The sequence below is a fragment of the Pocillopora damicornis genome, chromosome 1, assembly GCF_964200805.1.
Source record: "Pocillopora damicornis chromosome 1, jaPocDami1.2, whole genome shotgun sequence".
In the NCBI taxonomy this organism is placed as follows: Eukaryota; Metazoa; Cnidaria; class Anthozoa; order Scleractinia; family Pocilloporidae; genus Pocillopora; species Pocillopora damicornis.
In genome coordinates this window covers 31231372-31255240 of record NC_142670.1, presented here as the reverse complement: position 1 = coordinate 31255240, position 23869 = coordinate 31231372, and the positions used below count along the sequence as shown (strand labels likewise).

General features: G+C 38.4%; 1 protein-coding gene across 4 annotated transcripts; it reads right to left on the bottom strand.

Moving 5' to 3' along the window:
- LOC113682197 (uncharacterized) lies at positions 1-22912 on the bottom strand. Of its 4 annotated transcripts, XM_089189467.1 has the most exons (17): positions 22558-22912; positions 20218-20343; positions 13277-14139; positions 10357-10917; positions 9954-10007; positions 8880-8986; positions 8111-8213; positions 7812-7887; positions 7068-7165; positions 6265-6393; positions 5204-5799; positions 4331-4481; positions 4011-4116; positions 3440-3488; positions 2758-2940; positions 2015-2211; positions 1-1387 (listed from the first exon to the last, which is right to left on the bottom strand). In XM_089189467.1, the coding sequence occupies exons 1-17, from the start codon at positions 22661-22663 to the stop codon at positions 1335-1337; spliced, it is 3558 nt and encodes a 1185-aa protein (XP_089045593.1). In that variant the 5' UTR covers positions 22664-22912; the 3' UTR covers positions 1-1334. The 4 variants fall into 4 exon arrangements, with proteins under 4 accessions (XP_089045593.1, XP_089045599.1, XP_089045595.1 ...); XM_089189473.1 differs by lacking the exons at positions 20218-20343; positions 22558-22912 and adding an exon at positions 16012-16647; XM_089189469.1 differs by lacking the exons at positions 20218-20343; positions 22558-22912 and adding an exon at positions 15527-15876.
- Positions 22913-23869: the final 957 nt, after the last annotated feature.

Genomic DNA, 23869 nt, shown 5'->3' with positions numbered 1-23869 from the left:
TTAACTGTAAAAATAATCCTCATTTTTTATGTATCCCGTAAAATAAGGATAACAAGAACAAATACAACTAAGAGGAAGAACTTAAATTATTACTATACATCTTCTTGTTTATAAAAAACTTTCTCTTTTTCACTTTTCGACATTTACTCAAAGAAACTTCTAAAATATAAACTTAATGAGATATGACCGATGGAAAACATATTTTCTATGGAAAAGTTGTAATTTCGATTAAAAATTCTTATATTACCTATGTTATGGTCGGACAACATGCATTTGTCATATCATCTATATTAAGAGGAGGAAATATGCATTGAAACAATGAAGATCCTATAAATATTCTGATTTGTCATTTTAAGTGCAACCATCTTCGGCAAAGGGAAAGGTACTATTAACGATATGGATTACATAACTCTCTGATACGTGCCACACGTTTAGGGAGATTGAAATCTTTGGAATAGAGAGATGGGAATATCAAGATTGTTATATGCAGAGTGACACTCGTTAAATAAGTTATATTATTGGTGATCTTCCCCTCTATGGCTGTCCTAATTCATGGCTTACGTTGACAGAATTTCCAAGGCCAAACGGGCGTGCTACTTATCAAATATATAACTAAGCGATTTTCTTAAGACAAATAGTTCAGAATTTCATTACATGCAAATAATCTATATTACCTACGCCATTACACAAACTATTTTTGTGATGCTTATCTTATGATTAAATACTCAGGAGGATTACAGTATCATCAGTTATGGTTACTTGGTAATCACACCATAATAGAGGGTCTAATTTTCAAAGTGAGACAGAAGGAATCTTAACAGACCATGATGAACGTCAGCCTACTCTTTCTTTTGATCTTGTATTTGTCTCTTGTCAATGGACATTTGTAACTTTTTGCTCTCTTACTGATACCTTAATCTAAGTACCCGAAATGATGGATCTTAGCATCGTTATAAATATTTCGCACTGTTTTTTCAATGGCTAGCTGATATTGTTCTTTCCAAGGGAAACAACAATAAAGATATGAAAATGGGCATTTTGCACTAACGTTCATTAACAATAACATGCGCTTACCTGTACCGCGTTTTAGTAACTAACGAATAAGTTAATATTAAATGTATGTCGCTCTTAAACAATTCCGGTCTTTCTTCTCTTCTTACTGTTGATGCCATGTCGAACGAGGACAATGCACCGAATATGCCGAACTGCACCGTTTAAGCCGATTGTTCTATGATGGTTTCAGATCAACAGTCTGTCATGGGCTCATCCGTTGGTGAACTTTTGTTAAAAAAGGTAACCATCATGATCTTGGGGCGATCAAACATCGCTGACAATCAGTCTGAAATCTTGCTAAGGATTTCGTAGAAAGTCACTTTGTTTGTATTACCTAGGAAGGAGAAAATGCAGTATGTTGAAAAGTGCAACTAACCCTAATTTTATCCAACGTCTGGAGTATTCTTATCCTTTCAAAAAATCCTGGGAAAAAATTACTTTTATAGGTGAAATCCTTACGTACAATAGGTAAATCCTTACTACATAGGTCTTAACTTTGGCTTTATCTACCCCACAACCGAGCATTTTGGAACCTTGGGCAAACAATTGCCATCAAGTCACGAAGTAAAAGATTTAAAAGGCATTCTACGCCATATAACTATGAGGTTACTTCTGACAGACTTATTTAGTGATCTTATCACCGTATGTGTAAAAAGGTGATCACGGGAGATCGACTGTTCCTGCAAATATTAAATCTACTTCCATGACGGCATGAAGGGACTCAAAGAAAGAAGGATCTATTCTTCCCGCGTTAATGGCCAAGAGAACTGCGAAACTATAAAAAATAAATAAATAGAGGGAAATTGCAGTGATGTTTCTTTTTCGTTTTGCGGAGATATCGGCATATTGAAAGCGAATTAAAGCATGCAATATTGAAATAAAAAGTACTTTAAATCGGCGTCGATACCATGTCGATGAAAAGTTTGAGCTATAAGCAATTGCCAAGGAAGTCTGCTCTCACCGTTTTCATCAGTGTTGTTGGGTAAATCTCTACTCTCGCGTTTCATGAGTTTGCGGTATCGCTGTATGATACTGCGACGTTCAGTTGACGCTCTCTTCAACGTGGATGGTGCGTCATCACTCATCTGTTCCTCTGACTCAGATTCAAACCGCTGAAAAGTTTGCGTCAGAACAGCAGACTCTACATGTTCTGGAATACTGATGAAAAAGCACAAAATTACGCAAATAATTTAAAATTGATCAGTTGGTTCACAACGAGTTAACTTTAAGTTAAAGATCATCAACATTTATGGTGCCGGCTAAAATATTATACATGGTCTCGTCAAGATGTTTCCAAGTGTGTTTGCATTTTTGACAATGCCTTCGACCATTTTGTTTCGAATTTTCAACCTGTCAGAGCTAAAAAAAAACCAATGGCAGCCCACGACTATCCTTTTACTCTAGCCACCACTCCATAATTTTTTCTCTTTTTAATTTTTCCTAATTGTACACCGATTCTTCCTTTCTATCTTCTACAACCTATTGCTTGATGAGCCAGTTATTTTTTCCGCGTATTTACCGCTACTTTAAATTGTTCAAAATCTACTTTTTAAAATTGCCCCAAATTTAAAGGTAGTTAATTCTAAATGTATCATTTTGAAGTTGCCTTCAGTCTTTCACCAACTCTGTGCTCCGCAAATAGGAAAGGTTTGTCAAAACTTTGTGGCTTGCATTCTTGTTAGTAAAGTCATCAATCGTGTTTACCTTCCCATGCAGGGCACCAGTCCTTCCTCGAGAACCTTCCCGTCCTTCCTCGCACGCTGAGCCACCCACTTCCAGCTCTGTCTCGCCTGATCGTAATTTGCGCGCGTGTTTATCACGTGCAATGTTTCTCCAACAGTAAAACTTAGTTCGTCCGGAGCCATTGCCTTATAAGGGTGAATTGTCCTGTACGGAAGAAGATCGGAGATACACCCTTTTAAACCATCATCTGACTTATTGTACAGTTCTATTGAATTGTTAATATCTCGTGACCTTGAACTTTGAATGTCACGCAACTCTTTCGAATTGGAAATGTCTACAGGAATATGGTGGATGGGAGAGGGGAATTTTGTCAATAGATACAACATTTCAAAATCACGGAATTTTATTGGCTCCCAGAGGCGTGATTTGCGCTCGTAATTTTGCGCCACTTCTGTCTTCCACACATTAAACCACCTCGAGATTGTCAAAAGTTAACTCTTTTCACACTTTAACCGGTACAATATCAAGCAGACGACTAATTAGAATTAAGAAAAATATCAATTAGGGGATTATTGGTTGATCCAATTCCAAGTTCTCCAAACTAACATCATATAAATTGTATGGTAGACAGTAAGGAGAATCACTTATGAGATCTTGGGAGTTAAAGGGTCAAAAGTCGCCTCTACGCTCTCTATTTACCCACCTGACATAAAGCGAATCGTAGGGTTTGTCTCCAAGGACCTCCTCGTAATCTAATGTAAGAGTAATTGCTTGATTAGATCTAAACAGAATAACACAAACTAACCGATGATTTAGCGATTTAACTTAAAGAAAGTCGATAAATTGGATCACGTTGCCCCTATACATCCAAGAACGATGCTCGTGTGTGAAATTTGAAGGAATGATGAAAGCACGAGAAAAAGAAAAAGTAATAAGAGAGAAACAGAGTGACGTTCAGTGGAAAAATTTGTGATTTGAAGAGCTGAGAGGCAGCATCAAACTTTGAGTAGCGCTTAACTATATTCCCAATTGTGACTACTCTTAATATTTCCATTTCAGATAATTGTAAAAATTATGAACCAGTTGTTCGGACTCTTCGTCGACGTCCCGGACCTGGCTTTTACAAACCAGCTGAGACGAAGCGGGACAGGGATGGGGGGCATTGTGCTTCCCCTCCCAAAACGCAGCACGAGCACTTCACTCACATCCTGAAGCTACTCGACCATTACAACCTTTAATAGCAGTAAAGATGGTAGATGTGATGTGAGACTTACTTAACACTTGTTGAGCCTCGATTCTGATATACGTGCACGTGCGTAAAAGACGAACAATCCGTGTGGCGTGATCCAGGGTCGCTCTGGTGAGATCGTAACTGTTAAGCTAAAGGGTAAGAGATGCAATACAAATTTGAGCTCATACATCAATTCAGCTTTGACTAAGTTTCTCCGTCATTCAAGACATTAAAGTAAATACTCCCTCACAAACATCACACTAATATCAAATAAACTTTTTCATCTTTTTATTATTTGTTTATAGAAACACCAAATATAAAACAGGGAGAGAAAAACAATACAAAAAAATTTTCATTTTTTACCTTCAGTAGCCTATCTCCAACTTGAAGGCCAACGGCCTTACAGATTGAGTTCTCCTGTAATTCGATGACGTAAATACCTACACGGTAACCACCAGAGACTTCTACTCCCAGGCCATCCAACGATTTCTTCTCGAACCGCATTATACGAGGACTGGGAAGAGACAAGCGGGATTAGTTACTAGTTTTTTTCATTTCCAAGATCTGAAAAACAATTCTCCCTACTGTCTGCTTTACATTTCTAATAATTTTTATCTGAGAATTAGGTATGAAATCCAATGATTTTCCCTGATTGATATTTTTCTTTCTTCTAGTTACTTTTCTGCTTGCGAATTAATGGACATTGTAGGAAGAAATTCATTTTGGTCATTCTTGGGGTTGACATAGTAAAAGTGAGCAACATACGAACATGACTTTTCTCTGCCTTGTAAAAAATTACCGTACTAACTTTCGTTAATTTTTAGCACGATTCAAAGAGCATTACTGCTCAAATTTCCTAGTTATATTGAGAGAATATTTTGTTCTTGTTTTTGTTTTGTAGCTGCCGAGTTGTAACACGCTGATTAAGAAGATCTGTTTTGTTAACTGGCTTGTGCAACAAACTACTTTGCGAAAAAACTTTGAAGACCGTTACTAACCATTCTAAATTACGATTTCATCTCAAACTATATGGTATTTGAGGATAATTCAGTGATACTCCTTCGAAATGGAACGAGTGAAATATTCGGTTCTTCCTATCCTTGAATTTTTTTCTGAAACCAAACCACGCTTTAAGGCATATGAAGACGGTTTCAAATTAATTTCACACTTGACAATCGCATGCAACATTTTAAGGAGCAGAGGGTCAGAATCGTGGAAGATCTTAATTCTAATTACCTTCTTCCCAGTGGAACAATCGTTCCACATGTAGAGGATTTCGATAAGTTAGAAGTCAACCCATCATCGTCCACGCGAACAGCAGTGATGGTCGACTGAGCCCGAACTAATGTTCCATCTGCACCCATTGGCGTCAAAAACGTTCCCGACTGCAGTTGCGACGTGCTAACAAACTTTCGGTTCATTGGTGATCGAATGTTGGGTTTTAGAGTGCTATGATTATGCGAATCGCTTTCCTTTGCATCCGTGGAAGTCTGAGAATCGTTCCCAGTCCCTACGTCCGGCCAATCATCTGCGACAATCGTTTCTAATTGAGTGTCAGACGAAGGGCTGTAGATGGTCGTTGGAGTTCGATGCCGGTCGGGCATAAAGAGGCCATACCCAGTGAATCTGTTGCCATAGAGATCCGAGCTCGAATCAGCCAGAGACGAATCATTGTTTGAGCTCATGGAGCCAAGGCTTGAGTTGTAAGAAAATTTGGAGTCACGTGATATTGAGCTGTCATTTGATATGAGTGACAGTCGATTGTCGCCATTACCGCGTGAGAGGCGTCTTAGTACGACAGTGTCAGATTCGGAGTCAGTATAACTCGTCGGCTAAATGGAAGCGAGAAAAAAAATGTGACATAAATCGTAAATTTTATCGGTTGTAAAATAACGAAGAAGAAAGCCTCGCCTTTTAAACGAAGTCGAACGAAAGCGGAGAGTTTAGAAGATGCTTCAGGAAACAAAAAGAGCATGAAAACGAGTCAGAGTTTCATTGTTCATGTTGTTAACGTCAAAAAGGCTACTAGTGAAAAAGATCGCAAAACTGATGAGTCGAAAATTTCTTGAAATTCGTTTCCCTTACATGAACCTACAGCACACTATTCAGCTTGCTGACAACAATAAAAGTTCGCTGTATCATCTGAACGCGAAATCGAATCTGGCTGTGGTTCGAATTCTCGCTTTTCTTTTTTGTACCACGCCCGTAATAAAGGTTTTCAGAAATCTCTTTTTATCTTTCCATTTTACATCAAAAAAAAGATCAACACCACAAAGGAGAAATAGATCTTACTGTACCTTGAACTCACATGCCATAGGTTTTCCTGAGATCGTTCTAGTGACGTGAAGCTTCAGTTTGTCTCCAGACTTCTTGGTAACCTTTTCCAACGAGGAAGCGATTATCTTATCAAGGTGTTTTCCATTGACCTAGATGAGTAAACAGGAAATGAATGGTAAGATTTCAATGCAATGAGTGCAATGTTTAATTGTACAATAATAATACCCCGGGACAAATTTTTCACTTTTGCCCTTTTATACTACAGGACTACAGCTCTCCATATGACATTTTACTAAGCAAAGTTAACTTAAAATCTCTATTCATTAGACGCCTCCAGAACTTCATGATCACGTTATATGAGTCTGTTATTTACAAATTATCCATGTTATTTAAAAGATATGTTCACCGTAAGGTCTTCATCCTACATTTTGGGCGGAAATCATATCCTGGCCCTTCCCAACCCAAAAACAACGACTTACGGTCTACACTCTTTTTCATAAGTAGCTAGCAAAATATGGAACTCTCCCCCAGACACTTACAAAACATGAAATTTTCAAGAATTCAAGCAGGAGATCCTCATATACGAAGCTTTTCCACGGTAGATCTACAAGTTATATTTCCCTCTGCATGCATAATGTTGTATATAGTTTATAAATAATATTGGAATTGTAATATAGCATATTTTATTTTATTTTAGCTTTTTTTCTCCAAGATATTAGCTCTACAGCTACACTGTGAAATTCGAGCATAAATAAAGTATATGTATGCATGTATATGTATGTGGGCGCAGAATGTTAAAATTTAAATTAGTTTAAGTCAATACCTTCATGACGTAATCTCCAATTTTCAGACTGTTCTGATCCTCTGAAATAAAACCATGCTTTAAATCTTTTACATATAACCCGCATTCGAAACCAAGACCTAGAAGATGTAAACAAATAACTGTTTAGTCCGCATCAAATTTCAGGAAAGTTGTGAATCTCTGTCAGAGTTAAGTTTAGCGATGTTATGTAATAAGGACTGAGTAAGCAGGAGGAGAGTAAAGGTACGGAATATCTGTTTGAATTCATACCTTACAACCTTTAAAACAATTCATATGCACACAGAGTAAATGAAAATATGTGAAAATCATATACGTGAACTGCAGTTGAAGAACGAATAAGGAAGCGATCCTCGCAGTTATAAACACTAATTAAGTAATTGTGAAAATAGGACCTTAAAAGATTCAGGCCTGTACGGGATTTGAACCCATGACCCGGCTCTGCGATACCGGTGCAGCGCTCTAGAAACTGAGCTAACAAGCCAACTGGGAGCTGGTTATTATGTTTAGTTCAAATAAACCCACAAGGTGGTGAATAAATGACTGTAAACATATGAAAATCATATATGTGAACTGCGGTTGAAGAAAAGAATATGTAAGCGATCGTTGCAGTTATGAACACCACTTGTTTTGGGCAATTGTCTCTCTTTTTCAATGGAAATCATTCCTTCAGTAATGTGCGCGAAATTGCAATTACTGCACATAAGTGAAGTCTACTTTCTATAGAAAGATGACTACTACACTTACCGACTTTAGATTTCTTCGGTGCTTTGAGGTCCAAGTCAAAGCTTAACTGGTATGTCCCAATTTGCCGCTTGAGAACCTGAGAAACGTCATAAGCAGAACGATGAATAACTCACAATTACTTTATGTTTGTATCAAGAGGTACAACATTGGTCATATGGGTTAGTAAATTTTCCGTTCCTTGCACTTTGCCTTTCTTGCCACGCTCTGTAGCACAAACTCGACACTAAATATGACAGATGTTTCCCTATTACTCAGCAATCTCACACAGAAGGAGGCGCACAAATTGCCCCCAGGCTCACCATATTGAGTGTGGTAAGAGCTCCATCCAGTAAAGATCTCACCAGGTTTTGGTCACCCTCTGTTACTGGAATATCGTTGATGGAGACGATCTCGTCATATTTTCTAAAAATTAAAAAAAAATAATGTTCATCAGCCATTTTACTTTTCTTCTCGTAACAAAGTATACTATAGTGCTAGAATTCGCATCAATGGAAAAAAAACATTAGCTACCTTTAGTCACTGTGCTTTATGCCTCTCGTGAGGTACACAACATGATCTTTCAAGAGGTAAGGAGGGCACTGTTTCATAGTATTTTGTTCTCACATTCCGACTGACAGATTTTGATCGACTCTTTATTTTGTGCTCTTAGAAGTTCGTTTCGATTATAATTAATAGCACCACTATCACCAAAAAAAAAAAAAGACTTTGATTCTGAAACTCGTAAGTTCGTAAGTTATTGAAAGATGCAGTAACATTTCATCGTTCAATTTCACAATTCAAATGTTCCGTACGAACGAGCTGCGTGCTCCTCCTTTCCTTATACCTTTTTGACAATTTGAAATTTTTTTTTTAACACCAGAGTACAGCGTCTTTCTTTACTTCCTGTTTTTAACCTCTCGAACTCGAGGGGTTTGTGGGAACTAACAACCCAAACGCAGTGGAGCCTTGTTGGGTTGGTTAAAAATGTAGAACACCGATGAAAAGAAGATTTTAAAATCTATCTATCAATAAACTACGTGTAATCAACTAAATCAGTCAAGCAATAAGCTAAATATAAGCATTAATTACCTTATGTTCCTCGCGCTCCCTAAACCCTTGTCAACATCAATTATCGCGGTAAAAGATCTTCCATTCATGGAAACTCGGGCCAATTTGATAGAGTCCAATGGATCATCCTAAATTACAAAGAAAAATACCATCCCTTACTTCTTTTTCTGGCCTTTTCGTAATGAAGAACGCATGTTATGTCAGTCAACCCTATAAACCCTAAGGGTGACCAGCATCTAACTTCTCCTCACGGTTTTACTGCTGAATCATACAATAAGATCACGAGAATTAAGGAAATGATCCTCAACCTAACAAAATTATATAACTAATCCTAATCATTAAAATTTCCTGAAATGCGATTGGTGCATCAGCTGCTTTATATATCACTAATCACTCTGTACAGTTATAATCAAACAGTTGTAATCGGACAGCTAGCTGTAATCGGACAACTGTAATCGGGCAGTTGAAGCAGCCAATCATACTAGGTCCACTCAGCTGAATCCACCAATCATAGAATTGATCACAATAACCATAGCAACAACCACTTATCCAAAGGAAAAAAAGGCAATCTCCAAAATGAAGGAATTTTGAACTAAAGATAATGTCTCCATTAGAGATATTTGTTTTAGGCGTATTTGTTTTTTCGGAAATTGAAATAGTTATGATTAATTGGGAACAGGATTTCTTGTCGTTCAATTCTGTCTGTAATCATACTTGTGATAAACAAATCGGACTCCCGCTTCCTGGTCATCCAATTTTGTTAATCACTCGTATGATTACAGACCGAATTGGACTCCACTCGGTCCTATTACCATTATTAATCAAATTCTCCCAGTCAGTACTAAAGGAAAGTTTTGTAGAAGAGTATGGAGAATATGGATACTGATATTACTTTGTGAAATGCTAAAAATCTGCGGGAAGCATTTTGGCCTCCAACGTCGTTTTGTCTGGTACTTTATCGCTCCATACCACAATGACATTCATCGCCATTGCCTTCAAATCAGCCTGACAACAATTTTAGTGCCTTCCAGACAAGCTGATATCAAGCCTTCCTATGTTATATGTACAACCAGAGGTGCTCACATATCAACAAACCTTTTCTAAAGTTACACGAATTTCTTCACTTTCGGTGAATGACGTCTCTGGAGACTAAATGGAAAAGAATATTAGAAATTTTCAAATGGCAATAAAGGGCATCAAATATACTGGTTAAGGTCACACTATCACGAAGTAGGGTGCTAAGTACAAGTAAAGGTCAAATTTTATAATTATTCGCATGGTAGATAAATGTTAATTTAGCCTTATGGAGGAAAAAGAGCCGAACTCTAAAAAAGAATTCTCTCCCCTGGAACCAGAAGAAAGAAGATAGCTATAGCTATTATGGGTCGATTGAGGGGGGGGGGGGGGGGGGGGAGGAGACCTGTCTCGTTTACATTTTTTTTTTTGGCTTCAACGACGCCTTCATTGACATTGCATAAGGAAGATGATAAACTATTACCTCAAGTCCTCCACCGGAATCACCCGCACAAAATTTACACTCCTTGAGAGAACACGGAATTGACAGTTCACTAGTGTTGTTCGCACTCAAACCGGTTTTTGCTAACCGGTTCAGCAAGTGATTATACTCCTCTTTCAGTTTTTCTAATTGTTCTGCGGTGGAAAAACATTTTTGTATTGCTTCGTCCCTAGCTTGAACAATGCAAGCAATCTCCCGATGTAACCTCTTTCGTTCCTTCACAGACTGCCTCCACTGTTCCTTCGCATGGTCTCTTTCCCTCTTAAAAGTCTCTGATTTCTCCTCTAGTGATGTTACTCTAGCGTCCATTTCAAAATTTCGTTGCTGAGCCTTTGTGAGTTCAGTGCTCAATTTTCTTACAGATTGTGTGTTCTCGGATCTGTCCCTGAAGGTAATATTTTCTTCTTCTTCTATGGAGTCATTTGAATCTTGCTTCGTGACTTCGATCTGCTCAGATAACAAAGATGTCTCCTGCTTGACTCTCTCTAAGGCTTCCTCTTTTCTCTTTAGCTTGTTGGTAAGATCATCGCGTTCTGCTTTCACCTGCAAACAGAATGCAACGAAAACTTATGAATAACTAACAAGGATGATAACAAATGGATGACAGACCGACTGACTGAGTAATGATCAAATGACTGGCTGACAGACCCACAGATTGACTTTGTGAATGACTGACTGCTTGACTGGCTCCCTGACTGACTGACCAACTCATCAATGGACGGACTAGCCCACATGCTGCCATATTGACACATTAATGGTCAATTAATTGCAAAATTAATTCACTGACGGAATGAATGACTGGGTTCATGACTAGCTGTGTAACTGGCTGATTAACTGACATGGTTATTGGACTAGTCATCGTGATGGTAGGCAAATAAGTCACTAACTGACCTATGAATAAGTGTGCTACATGCAGACCCTCAATTGAACACAAGTCGTTCTAGATTTCTATACAACTCCTTTTCAGATAAAACTTTACGTATTTACATTTGTACCGACTGAAAGGGGCTTAATGAGGTGCTCACATAGGTTCCTGACAAGTTAATATTTGTTCGCTTCGCTATTAGCCTCTATATTAGAAAAAGGACTGCCGCATGCTTCCAATCACCTCAGGGAGATGTGGGACGTAACCCAAAGAATAAAGAGGGAACCTTTGTCTAACATCTTCCGATACTTAAACTTAACTTGGAGGACTATCATGAAAGACTTCTTCAAGCTCTCATTGATTATGCAAGTCTAAGCTACCGTAACTGGAGTTATTACGAGTACCTTGGCTTAATTACACTTCTTATCTTTTTTACAATTGATCTATCTGTTTTTTTTTTCAACATTTGATCAACAAATTGCGATGATATCATTTGCTCAAGATTCATTTTTGGAAGTTTTACATTCAGGCTAAAAATTTTGGTATGCACAAACTTGTTGCGACAATGAGTTTGTAACAAAACCAATCTACTATGATAAAGCGATCACAAACCGTTAGTATAATTTTGAATCAGTCTCGCCATCTAACGATATATAACTCATCCAATACGAAACGTGGTAACATATTGAAACTGAAACGCATTGCACATCAAAATAAAAACCTAACTTTTCATATTATACATCGAAAGTTGTGCGTGCTTTCTTCCAAGCATCGTTGCATGCCGAAAGGAATCCCCCGCCGAAGGCAAAATATCAAAAGCCACAAAACCTTACTTTGCACAAAGGAACAGATCGCGCTGTATTCACACTCTTTCAAAGTGTCATTAACAAGAGTACATGATAAGATCTGTTAGGCAACAATACAAATAGGTTTTGCTCTGCTTAGATCGTGAGATAATTAATATGTAAGAGCAACAAATTAGTCATTCTATTGTGAAATTCATTCTTGTGGTATGGTCATTAACATACTTTGAATTTTTGTGGCGTTTGTCATGACATCCATCAAAGATGGTCTACAAACAGCAAATACAAGTGACATTGGAGGTTCGGAATACAAACTGACTGTACAGTTTTGAACTAAACATGGCACAGAGTCAACTAGAAAGACGCGTTTTCGAAAGCCGAGTAAAGAAAAGAACCTACTGGGGCCTACTCTAGCAAAGCAAATGATCACGTTGATAATTTTATTTCTAAACATTGGAGCGTTCTGTACGTGAGAAGATGCAGTACCGGTCTAGTAATCAGGACGTATCTGTGGTTTTTTAAGAATGATTAATTTCTAACGACGGCCATTTTCTGAACGGTGCAAGCGCACATTTTGTACCCAAAATTCCTTCCCGCTTTGCTCAAAGAAAACCGCGCGACCATTGCATACTTCAAACATCACCTAAAGTGTTTCTTATATTCGTTTGTGAACAAAATGGCAGATAATGAAATAGGGAAACTCTTTTACTGTGTAAACTTCTAAGACTAGCTTTCTGGTTGGAGAAAACGGGCTCAATAAACTTTCCTCGCCAACTTTTTTGACACTGTTGAACCTTTTTGGACACGGTTTGATCATTCAGTTATTTCAATATAATCAGTATTTTCAAGTCCGACCACTACTCCTAATACGTTGTTACATTGTGGTTTCACTGTTATTTCAAACACCATAAGATAGAATAAGAAACAGCTATCAGCATGAATAAAACGCCTCATTTTCTCTCGGAAAAAATACCCGTGTTAGTGCCATTCTTTAGACAATCAGTTCTCTCTGGTCTAAAATTCATAACCAAAAACACCCTGGAGAGAGATCTCTGATTCCTCTATCATAGAGTCAAACCCACCTCTATGCCATCATCACTTTCTTAAGTTGCTTCTTAACGTAATCAACCGACTCAGAGGGACTTGACTTTAAACTGCCTCGAACGCGCGCGTGTCTGTGTGATAACACGCGCGCATCACACGCAAACACACACATGGTTTAAAGAATTCTTACCTTGTTCATTTCTTTTACAAGGGAATCTAATTGGTCCAACGTATTCTCCCATTTACCCGTTGCTTTTCCCCATTCCTCGAGTGCTCTGTCCTTTTCTCTAACTGCCTGATTCCTTTGATCAATAACTGTTGCAAGTTCTTCCAAAGCGACCTCTTTCTCAGTTTGTGCAGAAATAAGCCTTTTCTGAACGTCGTTTAAAAAGTTCTGTTTATCCGCATCACCACCAGAAAGAGCGTCGTTCAGATTTTTGACGTACTTCCTCAAAGCGATGGCCTCCACCACAGCTTTGATCCGAGACTGTTTCAAACGTTCGCACTCCTTACACGAAGAAGTCTTCTGAAGTGGAACAGCGCTTGCTTGAATGGTGGTCTCGAGGTGTTCAACTTTAGAAGGAAAAATTACATTGTCCTTTGTCTCCAGAGGTTCTAATTCAAGGTCACTATACGACATTCGAGTTATTTTGTCGCTTGCGTCCACCTCGCAGTTATCAAATTCTTTCTTTATCTTCGTGCTCAACAACTCTTTCAAATTTTCGATCTCTCGCTCGGCTTCCTTTAATTTTTCGTGAGCATCCACCAGATCCTTGTTCATTTTATCACACTCGTTCACGGCTTTGTTTTTCTCGTCTAAAAGCTGCGCATTGTGATCCCTAAGGACAGTGACTTTTTCATTATCTGATATAGAAATGGCCGAATTCCTCTTATCGTCTCCAGTGGGCTGATCTTTATTTGTCTGCTTGCGTCCGCTCAAAGACATCGAGCGGAATAAACGAGAGGACGTTTTTCTCTCGCGCTCACCTGGTGTAGATCTCTTTGGCATCTCGTTGGATCTTATTTCAAAACAACTGTTTCGTTTGGACGCATCTAGAACAGAGAAGCAGAAACCCAAAGGGCTTTTTAGTACGGTAACTAATAAGGCTTATTCTTGACCTACGGCAAATTATTGCAATGACATCGCGTGCGTGGTTAGCGAGCAGAAAAAGACCCTACTCTCTAGGGTACACTGCGATCAATTCTAGTGGTGTTTGTTGTGGTGATATTATCATACTCTACTGCGTTTATACTTTAAGGTGCGACTACTAACGAGTGAAATATGAATTAAATGAATTAACGACACTGAACCAATATTTTGCTGCGCAGATTTATTAGCTTTGACAACATGCGCACAAATCCTTACCAAATCCTGCCTATTCACTAAATGTCATGTTTCCGAGAGAATGAAGTCAGTTTGTGTACGAAAGCTGCTGTTTCGCAAACAAATTCGACTCCAAAGAAAATCATAACAAACGAGGTTGTAACAAAGAGCACCTAAAGTAAACAGCAGGATTATTTCGCTGTCTGATAAATAAGTTCTACGGAGCATACACAAGAGTAATTCGCGAGCTATATCTCATATATTGGGTGCTTACAAGGCTTTTACGTTCAATACCGAAGAGTAAGGGTCTGATATAACCAATACCGCGGCTTTATAAAGTTTAAGCTACTTTAAAAATAACGAGATACCGTGAAATCCACGATGACGAACAAAATTGAGTTTGAAAACACATATCTGACCTTCCGTACCGAAGGGGTAAAATAATTGTCACTTGTCAGTTTCGCTTTTCACTTAATTCACATTAACTTTCGATTCTGCCTCAGCGTGCGTCACGCTTTTTCCCACGAACGGGTGATCTGAATTGCTGCTTCGATTTTAATTCTTTCCGTCTATGTTTATAAGCTGCACCCGTTCATGAATGACAACCAACTGCGACTCAATTAGGAACAGCAGCAACTATTCAGAGAAACAGATGTAAATATGAATGATGGGTCGACGCATCGTAGTGACAATAAAGACCCAATCTTGTCTTTGTCGAATTCGCTTCTTTTTTCTGGCGAAAATTTTAAAATTACGAAGTTATTTTTCAATTAAAAATCAAAACACGAGTACCCTGATAGTTCAATACGTTATCTGTGCATTTGCATAATGGAGAGCAAAAATTTTCCGTAAACCCTTCAGACCAAGTGATTTTCAATTTCATTTTCCATCGACTAGAAACTTCGATGTAGGTCCTTTCATAGAAGAAAGCGCAAATTCACCGGCAAGAAACATAGGCCTGATCTTAAGAAAACCTGAAAGCTCGTTGCTTTTTGACACGTCATATTGTTAAAGAACAAAAAGGCATCTCAAAATTTCACATATCGTGAATTATTGCTTTCCGCGCTGGGCGTAAATCGCAAATGACAGGCAAAACATAAACAGCAAAACACAAACCTGAAAGCGCAGATTCCAGCTTCACCAAGTTAAACATTTGATCGATATTTCATACAATAAAATCCAAAAACATCAACCATATATATACCGATCAATCGTGGTAACGAAGTTCACAGAAGGCGAGTAATATTATAGCCTGCATTTGTTACCTCTTCAAATGTCAGCTGTACATTGGGATTATTCAAGAGTTTTATAACTAAGCCTCCTTGTCGGAACTGTCGATTATTCAGACAAATTTAACCACGTTTTCATCGGTGGCAAGTGAGGGCCGTTTTTGTAAATGATCGATTTGAACGAACCGAGCGGCCACCGTCTCGCCCTCGACGCTAAAAGCGCATACAATGGTATTGAACAGGAAATATAGGACGACTGTACTCAAAAAAAATTTAGCGACTGATTGCGCCGACATGTCTAGCATAGCTTACAAAACTACGCCCGTGCAATGCCATTCTTTCATGCGGTTTTTCTAAATCATTTCAACTCACCTAAATCGAAGTTGTCACACCAATGAGAGGTGAAGATAGATTACTCTTGAGAGTAGTGCTCGAAGTCGTTCGACAGATTTTGCTCAACAGTATTGTAGCCAAAAATAACCACAGTTGAAGCGCTGTATTCGAGAGGAGCTCGCGTAATTAAAACGTGCTTATGGCCCAAACAATCCCACTCATCGGTGATGCGAAGGATATTTTTACCGGCGAACAATACGAGTGGAGATCACAGTTCATTGCGCTGAGGGTACCGCGTTGAATATTCATGTTTTGTCGGTAGCGTCGGGAATGCCTTATGCTAATTGAAAAAGGCTCCAAAGTCAATACGGCAGGTATTGGGTGTCACTTTACTGGTCTCAGTTGTATATGGTTATTTATAAAGGTGTCAACAAATAGGTCCCAGTCATTACTTTTCTTGGGGATTGGCTGTGTAACGAAAGACTTCCCTGTGGTCTGAACTTAATTAATGTAACCTTTTACACCGCTAATATTACTATCCATGTTCTTAATACTTTTTTATCTTCTTCCCTTTAGTACCAACAAGGAGAATTCCTTGAACAATCAAATCCTTTTAGATAAGTTGGCGATCATTTCCCTTCTCTCCTGCTCTTAATGAATAATTCAGCAGTATTACTGTAAGAAGATATAAGATGTTGGTTACTCGCATGGAGTTAATCCTTAAGAAGTATTTCCAATGGCGAAGCATATGAGAGCGGACCTAAATGATACTAGAGAAACCCACATAACACTGATCCATTCCCCACCTCTGTCACCGAAAAAAAAAAAAAAAAAGTAATAAGTGGGAAAAAAGTAGTTAAAAATCAAAGAGGGAGAAAGAGACTGGTTCCCATTCCCAGTCACCCCTCCCTTGTCAGGGGTGATTCCACGCTAACTATTAAAACTCCCAGATCAAACTTGTAATTTTTCCAGTACGGTCAACTTTACAATTCTTATAATGTTACTTCAGAGAATTCAGTATTAGATCAATTAATTATCCCCAAAGTGATCTTTTCTTTATTCTCATCACTTATCTGCTTGATATTGTATTGATATTGTTGGGAGAAATTCTGTCTTGGTCAATAAAGGGTTAAAAGAGGGTCTTATGATATTAACCATTAGCCGTAAAACGGCCAAAATTGCAACCGCCAGCCGTAAAATGGCCAAAATTTCAACCGTTAGCCGTAAAATGGCCAAAATTTCAACCGTAAGTCGTGAGAGCCATCACTCTATGGAGACCCTCTTAAATGAAAAGAAACACCGTTTAGCGTTGTTGAATTCAGTTGATAGGCCTTAAAAGAAAAGCTTTATAAAAGATTCTCTATTCGATCTGTTTTTGATCTTCTTTTAAGTCAAAGATTACAGTTTAAGACTCTGAATAAGCTTTAAAGAAACTAATGGAAAAATCGGGGCTAAGCAAATAAATCTGAAACTACAAGGAAACGACTTTTAGAAGGGCCATAAGCGATACCCCACGCAATCGAATAGGAAGGATCAAGCGGTTCTTTCTTCTATAATACACGTAAGATTTCTGATAAGTCTGATACTCCAAGGTTTAACTCGGAATTAAGATCATTTGGAAGAAATACACCAGTTGATAAGGTAGTTATGTTGTTGTCTTAATTAGCTTGCTATGTAATAGTAGGATCTTTATAACAAAGGAAGATTCTGCTGAGAGTTAATCGGATTTTGTCTTAGCGAATAACAGCGAGATCTCACAAGCGGAACCGTCGAGCTCAAAAATACGAACATTTTTGTGAGTGATAAAATCAATAGGTAAAAAAATCTCATTGCTATGAACTAGGTGATTAAGCTGTAGAGATTTACCATTTAAAATGATTCCTTTGATGCTTTGTATTCAAGCTAAAATTTTATTCACGAGCAATGGCTTCGTTTTGTTTGGTTGATTACTTCCGAGACCTTGTTCTGTCTTCAGCTCAGTGTGCTACACGGAGAACTAAGCCGTTTAGTCTACCTTTGTGGCCGGCGTGATCGATACTACTCACTGAAAAGAATTTAAGGCTCTAAGAGTGCCATGTATGCATTAAAGGCGCTGTGGTCGACACCTGCGCTTTCCACGTTATGTAAAGCCGTTCAAATAGACTTGCAAAAGTAGCTCGTCTCCTCCAGGAAAAACGCATCATCAAGGAATAGTTAAATTCAGCTGCACAGTAAGAACGTTGCGAAGTAATCGACACAACAGTGGCAAATTGCCCACAAATAAAGCACCCTCTTGAGAAAGCTTTTCCAGATCTTTCCATCAAGCGGATTGAGAGGCCATAAGGCAATATCACATAGTGAATTTTTTAAGACATCGTTTTAACTGATAAAGAACTTGTCATAACAATATCAAACCCCATGGCTTTTATTTTCAACCCATTCAACCCTGTAAATCCATTTTTTACTTTACACACAGGGCCGAGGCCATTAATCCTTTAGGAAGAAGACCCTTAACTAAAACCCAAACGAAAAAAAAGAGGAAAAAAGTACAGAAATTTTGCACCACTTAAAGCATTCTGTTACTCAAGGCGTATGATACACTTGACGCAACCCGTTCCCTCCTCCCCTCAACTTGGATCTTTAGGTCTGCGTCAATATCGCCTATCCATTGATACCACCTTAGTCTAGCTCTAGTCTGTACGAGTTATTCTTTTGTGAAAGAAGTCTATGAGGTGAACATAATAACGAAAGGTGACCATCGTTGCTAAGTGACCGAGTAGCAGACAAACTGTTGACTGCAGATCGCGTGATTTACGCCTAACTGGGTGCAGATCAAACCTCGACCTCAAAACCTTATGTCTGATAACATGTTTAGTGTCTAGAAAGAACACCAATTCTTACACAAATTTAAAAGCTCTTACTCTTGAAAAAAGACGCCCTGCTTTTAATTCTTAATTCAACACTACAAGTGCGACGATTTTGCACCAATCGAGGTAACGTTTATTAGCCCACGTAAACTCGTTAAGCAGCAATTAAGAACATAAGGGCAACACATATATTGCAAAAGAATATCCCGTTCAGTTCGTCGCGCGAAATCCGTAGAAAGACCGGCTTAGACTTTCTTGGCAGGTTTTGATAATTTCAAAATAGAACAGGGTTTCAGACATATATTTACAAGGAATTCTCTCAGCCAACTGTTAATTACTTGTACCAGGTTACCGAGATCCAGGTGGTACGTACCTTTGCCAGATTGCGATAAGATTCGCCCAAGCGATGATGAAAGATTACGTTTTTTTTTCCTTACTTTTTCAAAACTCCAATCGAAGTGATGAGCAGACATTGCATACGACCGTCAGTAAATAACATCAATCAAATGGTAGATTATGCTAACCATACGATAACGTTTCTGGTCGTTCCGGTTCTGTAAACGATAATCGATATCCGCCTCTGCAAGTCAGATAAGGCGCTCAAAGGGCAGTAAGGCTGGTAAGTGGGTGGAGTGCGTAATGCAAGCCCACTTAAATAGTTCTTTCAGCATTTATTTCATTTCCGATTACATGATTCAAAAATTAAATTGAATATGCTGAACAATAACGCGTGCTTGCAGCGTCAATTAGCCCCGCACAAAAGCCATGGAAATCAAAACATTTTCTTTGCATGTCATGCAGATCTATAAAATTAGCAAACGCTGTTCTCGGTGCAAAAATACTACCATTACATATAAATACATCTACCGCCTACACGCACCACTCCTGTAAGGTAACTCAATCTTTGCTAAGTAACGAGTAGGTTTAACTAATCATTACTATTTTTACAAGCCAGGGCAGTACAGCGTACTATGTCTAAAAAAAAACTGGCAAGTCTAGAAATGAATACTATTGAAAAACTGCTCATAATTAATCCTTTCAGAACGACCCAATCGAAAAAAACCTACCGTTATCACGGCACGCCTTGTTTTCCCTATCATTTACCAGTAAAAACCATATCATCTTTCACGATCATTTTTTTCAATGGCGGGTGCAACATGAGAGGTTGGGCGACTAAATAATGCCTCGCTCTCGTCTACTTCATCGACTTCCTGTTGTACACTGCAGTACATACCTCACGTCCTCAACAGGGATAGCCACGTGCCACGTGGCTACATCCCAGTGTGTTGCATAACAGAGGGGTTTTAACATAATCGCTGCCTTTAGAAAAGCAATTTTCATTAAAAATCAATCTCATACTTCCTAAGACAATTTTTTTTCAACTTGTGTTTTCTCTTACCGTAGTGTATTTGGCCCGCCAAGGGTGATGATTGAATAGCTTTTGTATGGATGTTCTCAATAATTCCAACACTGTTCGATCTTCCAAGAGCTTGTTTTTTCAACTCAGAAGCAGGGGAAGTAGAAGCTGTAAATCAAAGAGAGAATAGTGTTATAAAGTATTTTAAATCGACATAGTCAGGCCGGTGATAAAAATAAAAGATAAAAATGATAGTAAGATAACAAAGAAACTTCAAGTTATTTCAGTTTTTGAGAAAGCTTCTTTTTTTTAACCATTATTTAATGGATTTCACACGTTGGTGAATTTCGTTCCACTATGTTGGACAAAATATATATTGTCATAGGCTCCATGGTTTTTCGAGATCAACAACTGAACAGATGCAGCTTTCAAAATATTTTAAGAAAAGGTGTGGATGCGTATCATGGTGGAAGAAGGAGCCTTATCTTCTAGGATATAACAGACTCCGCAATTAACTTAGTTTAGCAGCGTGCCATCGAGATGACCACGTAATAACAACAATGATCGAGGAGGTACCTAGCCATGAATTGCTTCGCTAAGTTTTGACATCCAGAATAAAGAAAAAAGCTGGACTAATTTTGTATTCTCAAGGAACAGGGAAAAAAAGCTACCTGATAAGAGTTTTCTGGTATGCTAAATCGATTAACGTTTGTCATAACAATTGTGATTGATAAACACATAATTATAAACAGAATGTTGTTCAGGTAACCGTGATTATCTTTTAATTAGAGAATTTCAGATGTTTTTTTTAATATCAAATTCTGCTTTTGCGTGTTTTATCAATGTGAAAATAAGAAGCGTGAGAAGTGTATTGCCAATTATCTTTTAATTAGAGAATTTCAGATGTTTTTTTTATATCAAATTCTGCTTTTGCGTGTTTTATCAATGTGAAAATAAGAAGCGTGAGGAGTGTATTACCAATTATCTTTTAATTAGAGAATTTCAGATGTTTTTTTTATATCAAATTCTGCTTTTGCGTGTTTTATCAATGTGAAAATGAGAAGGGTGAGGAGTGTATTATTGATCACTTCCAAACCTATCCATCCCCTCCTCCCAAGCTAATGTAACCCCCAACCTTTCTATCCCCAATTCCGTTTACTAAAACCATACGAGTATTAGGTGTACGGTGAAGGCGCCAAACAAGCTGACGATCCAACAGAGTGGAATCGACGGGTTAAACCAAGATAACCTGAGACACTCTGAGATAAAAACCCTGACGCACTCTGAGATAAAAGCCATGACACGCTCTTTAGTGTTGGAACAATTAGCGTAACAGGAGTTTTATCAACCGTCCGTAACGAAAAGCGATAAAGGTTTAACCTTAAATTCGATAGCTCAATGTGGACTTCGATTAGTCTGCCCTGTGCCATGTAACACAAGCAGATTGCGTCGTTAACCGCGTCTCAAACTCGACTTACTGGATATAATCACTTTGAATGCAGTCACCTTAAAGAAGCCCTATTTTTGTGGTCTAGTTTAAAAATTATACCACCAAGATAAAAGAGATGGAGGGCCTTGCTAATTAGGCGCATTCACCCGTCAGAGGCAATTTCCGTTGTGTTGTTGCCTTCTCCGCCAGCTATCTGTTATCGGAAATACGAAAAGGAAAAGACAAAGAAAATCATGTCCCGTAAAATTCCTTCAGTCCGATATCTCCACCCATGACTTCAAGAATTTGTTGGTGTTAGATAAGTTTGTCAATTATCGTAGGAAACAGAGTAAGTTGAAAGGAATTTTGGGACGCTCCGCAATGAAATCATTGTACAAATATCGTACCGTGATAAACCGCTAATGATGCGTGCTGTTCCAAAGACATTGAAACCTATCAGATTCACAACTATAGGTGGCCAAACGATTAGGCAAGTCACGAAATTTAGAGATAATTACAAAATAAAATTTAACCAAAAAAGGGAAGAAAGTATCTACGATCTCTCTAAAGGCTGCTTGTAAAAATTATTTTTCTCCATTAAACTCCGCGAAATTGGCGCTCATTATACATAATAGTAATACATGTAGTTGCAGTCATTACATCTTACTAGAGAGTTAGGCTTATAGTTACATTTTGCGTCGTGCGCTTTCAATCAATCCAGCGAAACTGGTTAGCGATTGGGAGAAAAGGGGAAAGCGATTTTTTCTTTTCTGCTAAACGAAAGCTTTAAGGGCACTTAGGCAGAAGACACGCAATTTTTTTCTTCTTTGTGGGAGAATCAAAGGACGATGAAAGAAAGGCCATTCTCGAAATCTCGTGTACCATTGTCTGTGAAAACCACGCAATTTATAAACAACTACTTACAAATAGATGTCAGTTGTGAACAAACTTACCAGGGAAAGGAGCATAGCCATAAATGCTTAACAGCAAACTGCCTTGCTTCAGATTATTTGCGTTTGGATCGCTTGTAAGCGGGCTACTATCCGCTGAAACGCTCATCTCTGGGCGAAGAAAAGATGCTTCAATGATCACTTGAGTCGAACGCGCGTCATTTACAGTTCTTGTTGATAAAATTCTTTTGAGACCTCACGGTGGAAAACTCGCATGGAATCGACACTTCGCTGTCACCGCTGACTAAAGCATATTTTCCTTTGTTGACCTTTTCAAACACTACGTGGACTCCTGCAGCAGAGTGAAACATAATACCCATGCATTTTTAAGCGTCCGTCGACCTTCATCTGCCCATCTGACCTTTCGTTACCGGTATATGACGTACATATACTACCCGCTCGTAGATAAACATAAAGGAAACTTCAAAGTAGATTACCTGTTCTCGGCTTACATAAAACACCAAATAATTTGCGACGTAATCCCCTCTAATCCATTGAATTGTTTGACACAATTTTACCCTTTCTGCGTTAAGAACCAACCACTTTCTTTGTGAGTAAATATACTTTGTTACCGAGCGTCCCACAGAGACTCATCTTCCATTGAATTTTAGATCCTATTCAAAGCGACTTCTCCTCAGGGGAGACTAATCCATTCATCAAAGAAATATTTGGTGAACTTACTCAATTCTGAAATGCCTTTTTTGTAAATTTACAAAAACACCTGACGGGTGCCAAGAATTGACTGGCATGTTGTAGCGTTTTCATTGGATCTTTTGAAAGCGGCGAGTATAAATAGATTTTTGCAGGATACCGCCTAGGTTAAAAAAGAGGTCAATTTCTAGACGTGTGGTAATCGTTGCAAGGTGATTATCGAAGCACTGTCATTAAATGACACAAATGTGTCATGCCCGTGATTCACTGATATTGAGGGGAAAAGTACACCATCTTTTTTAAAGGAACTGAAAAACGTGTTTACACAACATTCCAGCGATGTTTGAACATGCCTTAGAGTTGGCCTTATTCCCCAAAATCGCGTTTATTGAAATTGATTAAAATTAAGCTCTTTAGCTTCAAGGTGAAAAAGAGAGGAGAAATATATAACTTAAGGGCAACATTCTTTAACCAAAAATAATGGAGAGTTCAAGATAGCATCCATGTTGATCTCTCTACAGAAGAAAAACCTGCAAGTTAAAACGAATCACATGAAAGGTGCATCAAGTATGCAGTTCAAGTCGTGGGGAAAAAATATGGCAAAAAAATTCGATAGCGTGAACAACCACGTTGTCATGGTAACGTTTTCAAGGACGTTGGTTGG

Bases quoted from the DNA above. Each gene is read 5' to 3' on its own strand.
- LOC113682197 (XM_089189467.1), bottom strand. From the start codon at position 22,663: ATGAGCGTTTCAGCGGATAGTAGCCCGCTTACAAGCGATCCAAACGCA. The intron at 14,140-20,217 runs GTAAGAGAAAAC...TCTCTGTTCTAG, and splicing joins GGCGGGCCAAATACACTACG to ATGCGTCCAAACGAAACAGT. The intron at 4,117-4,330 runs GTAAAAAATGAA...CTTACCCTTTAG, and splicing joins TTGGAGATAGGCTACTGAAG to CTTAACAGTTACGATCTCAC.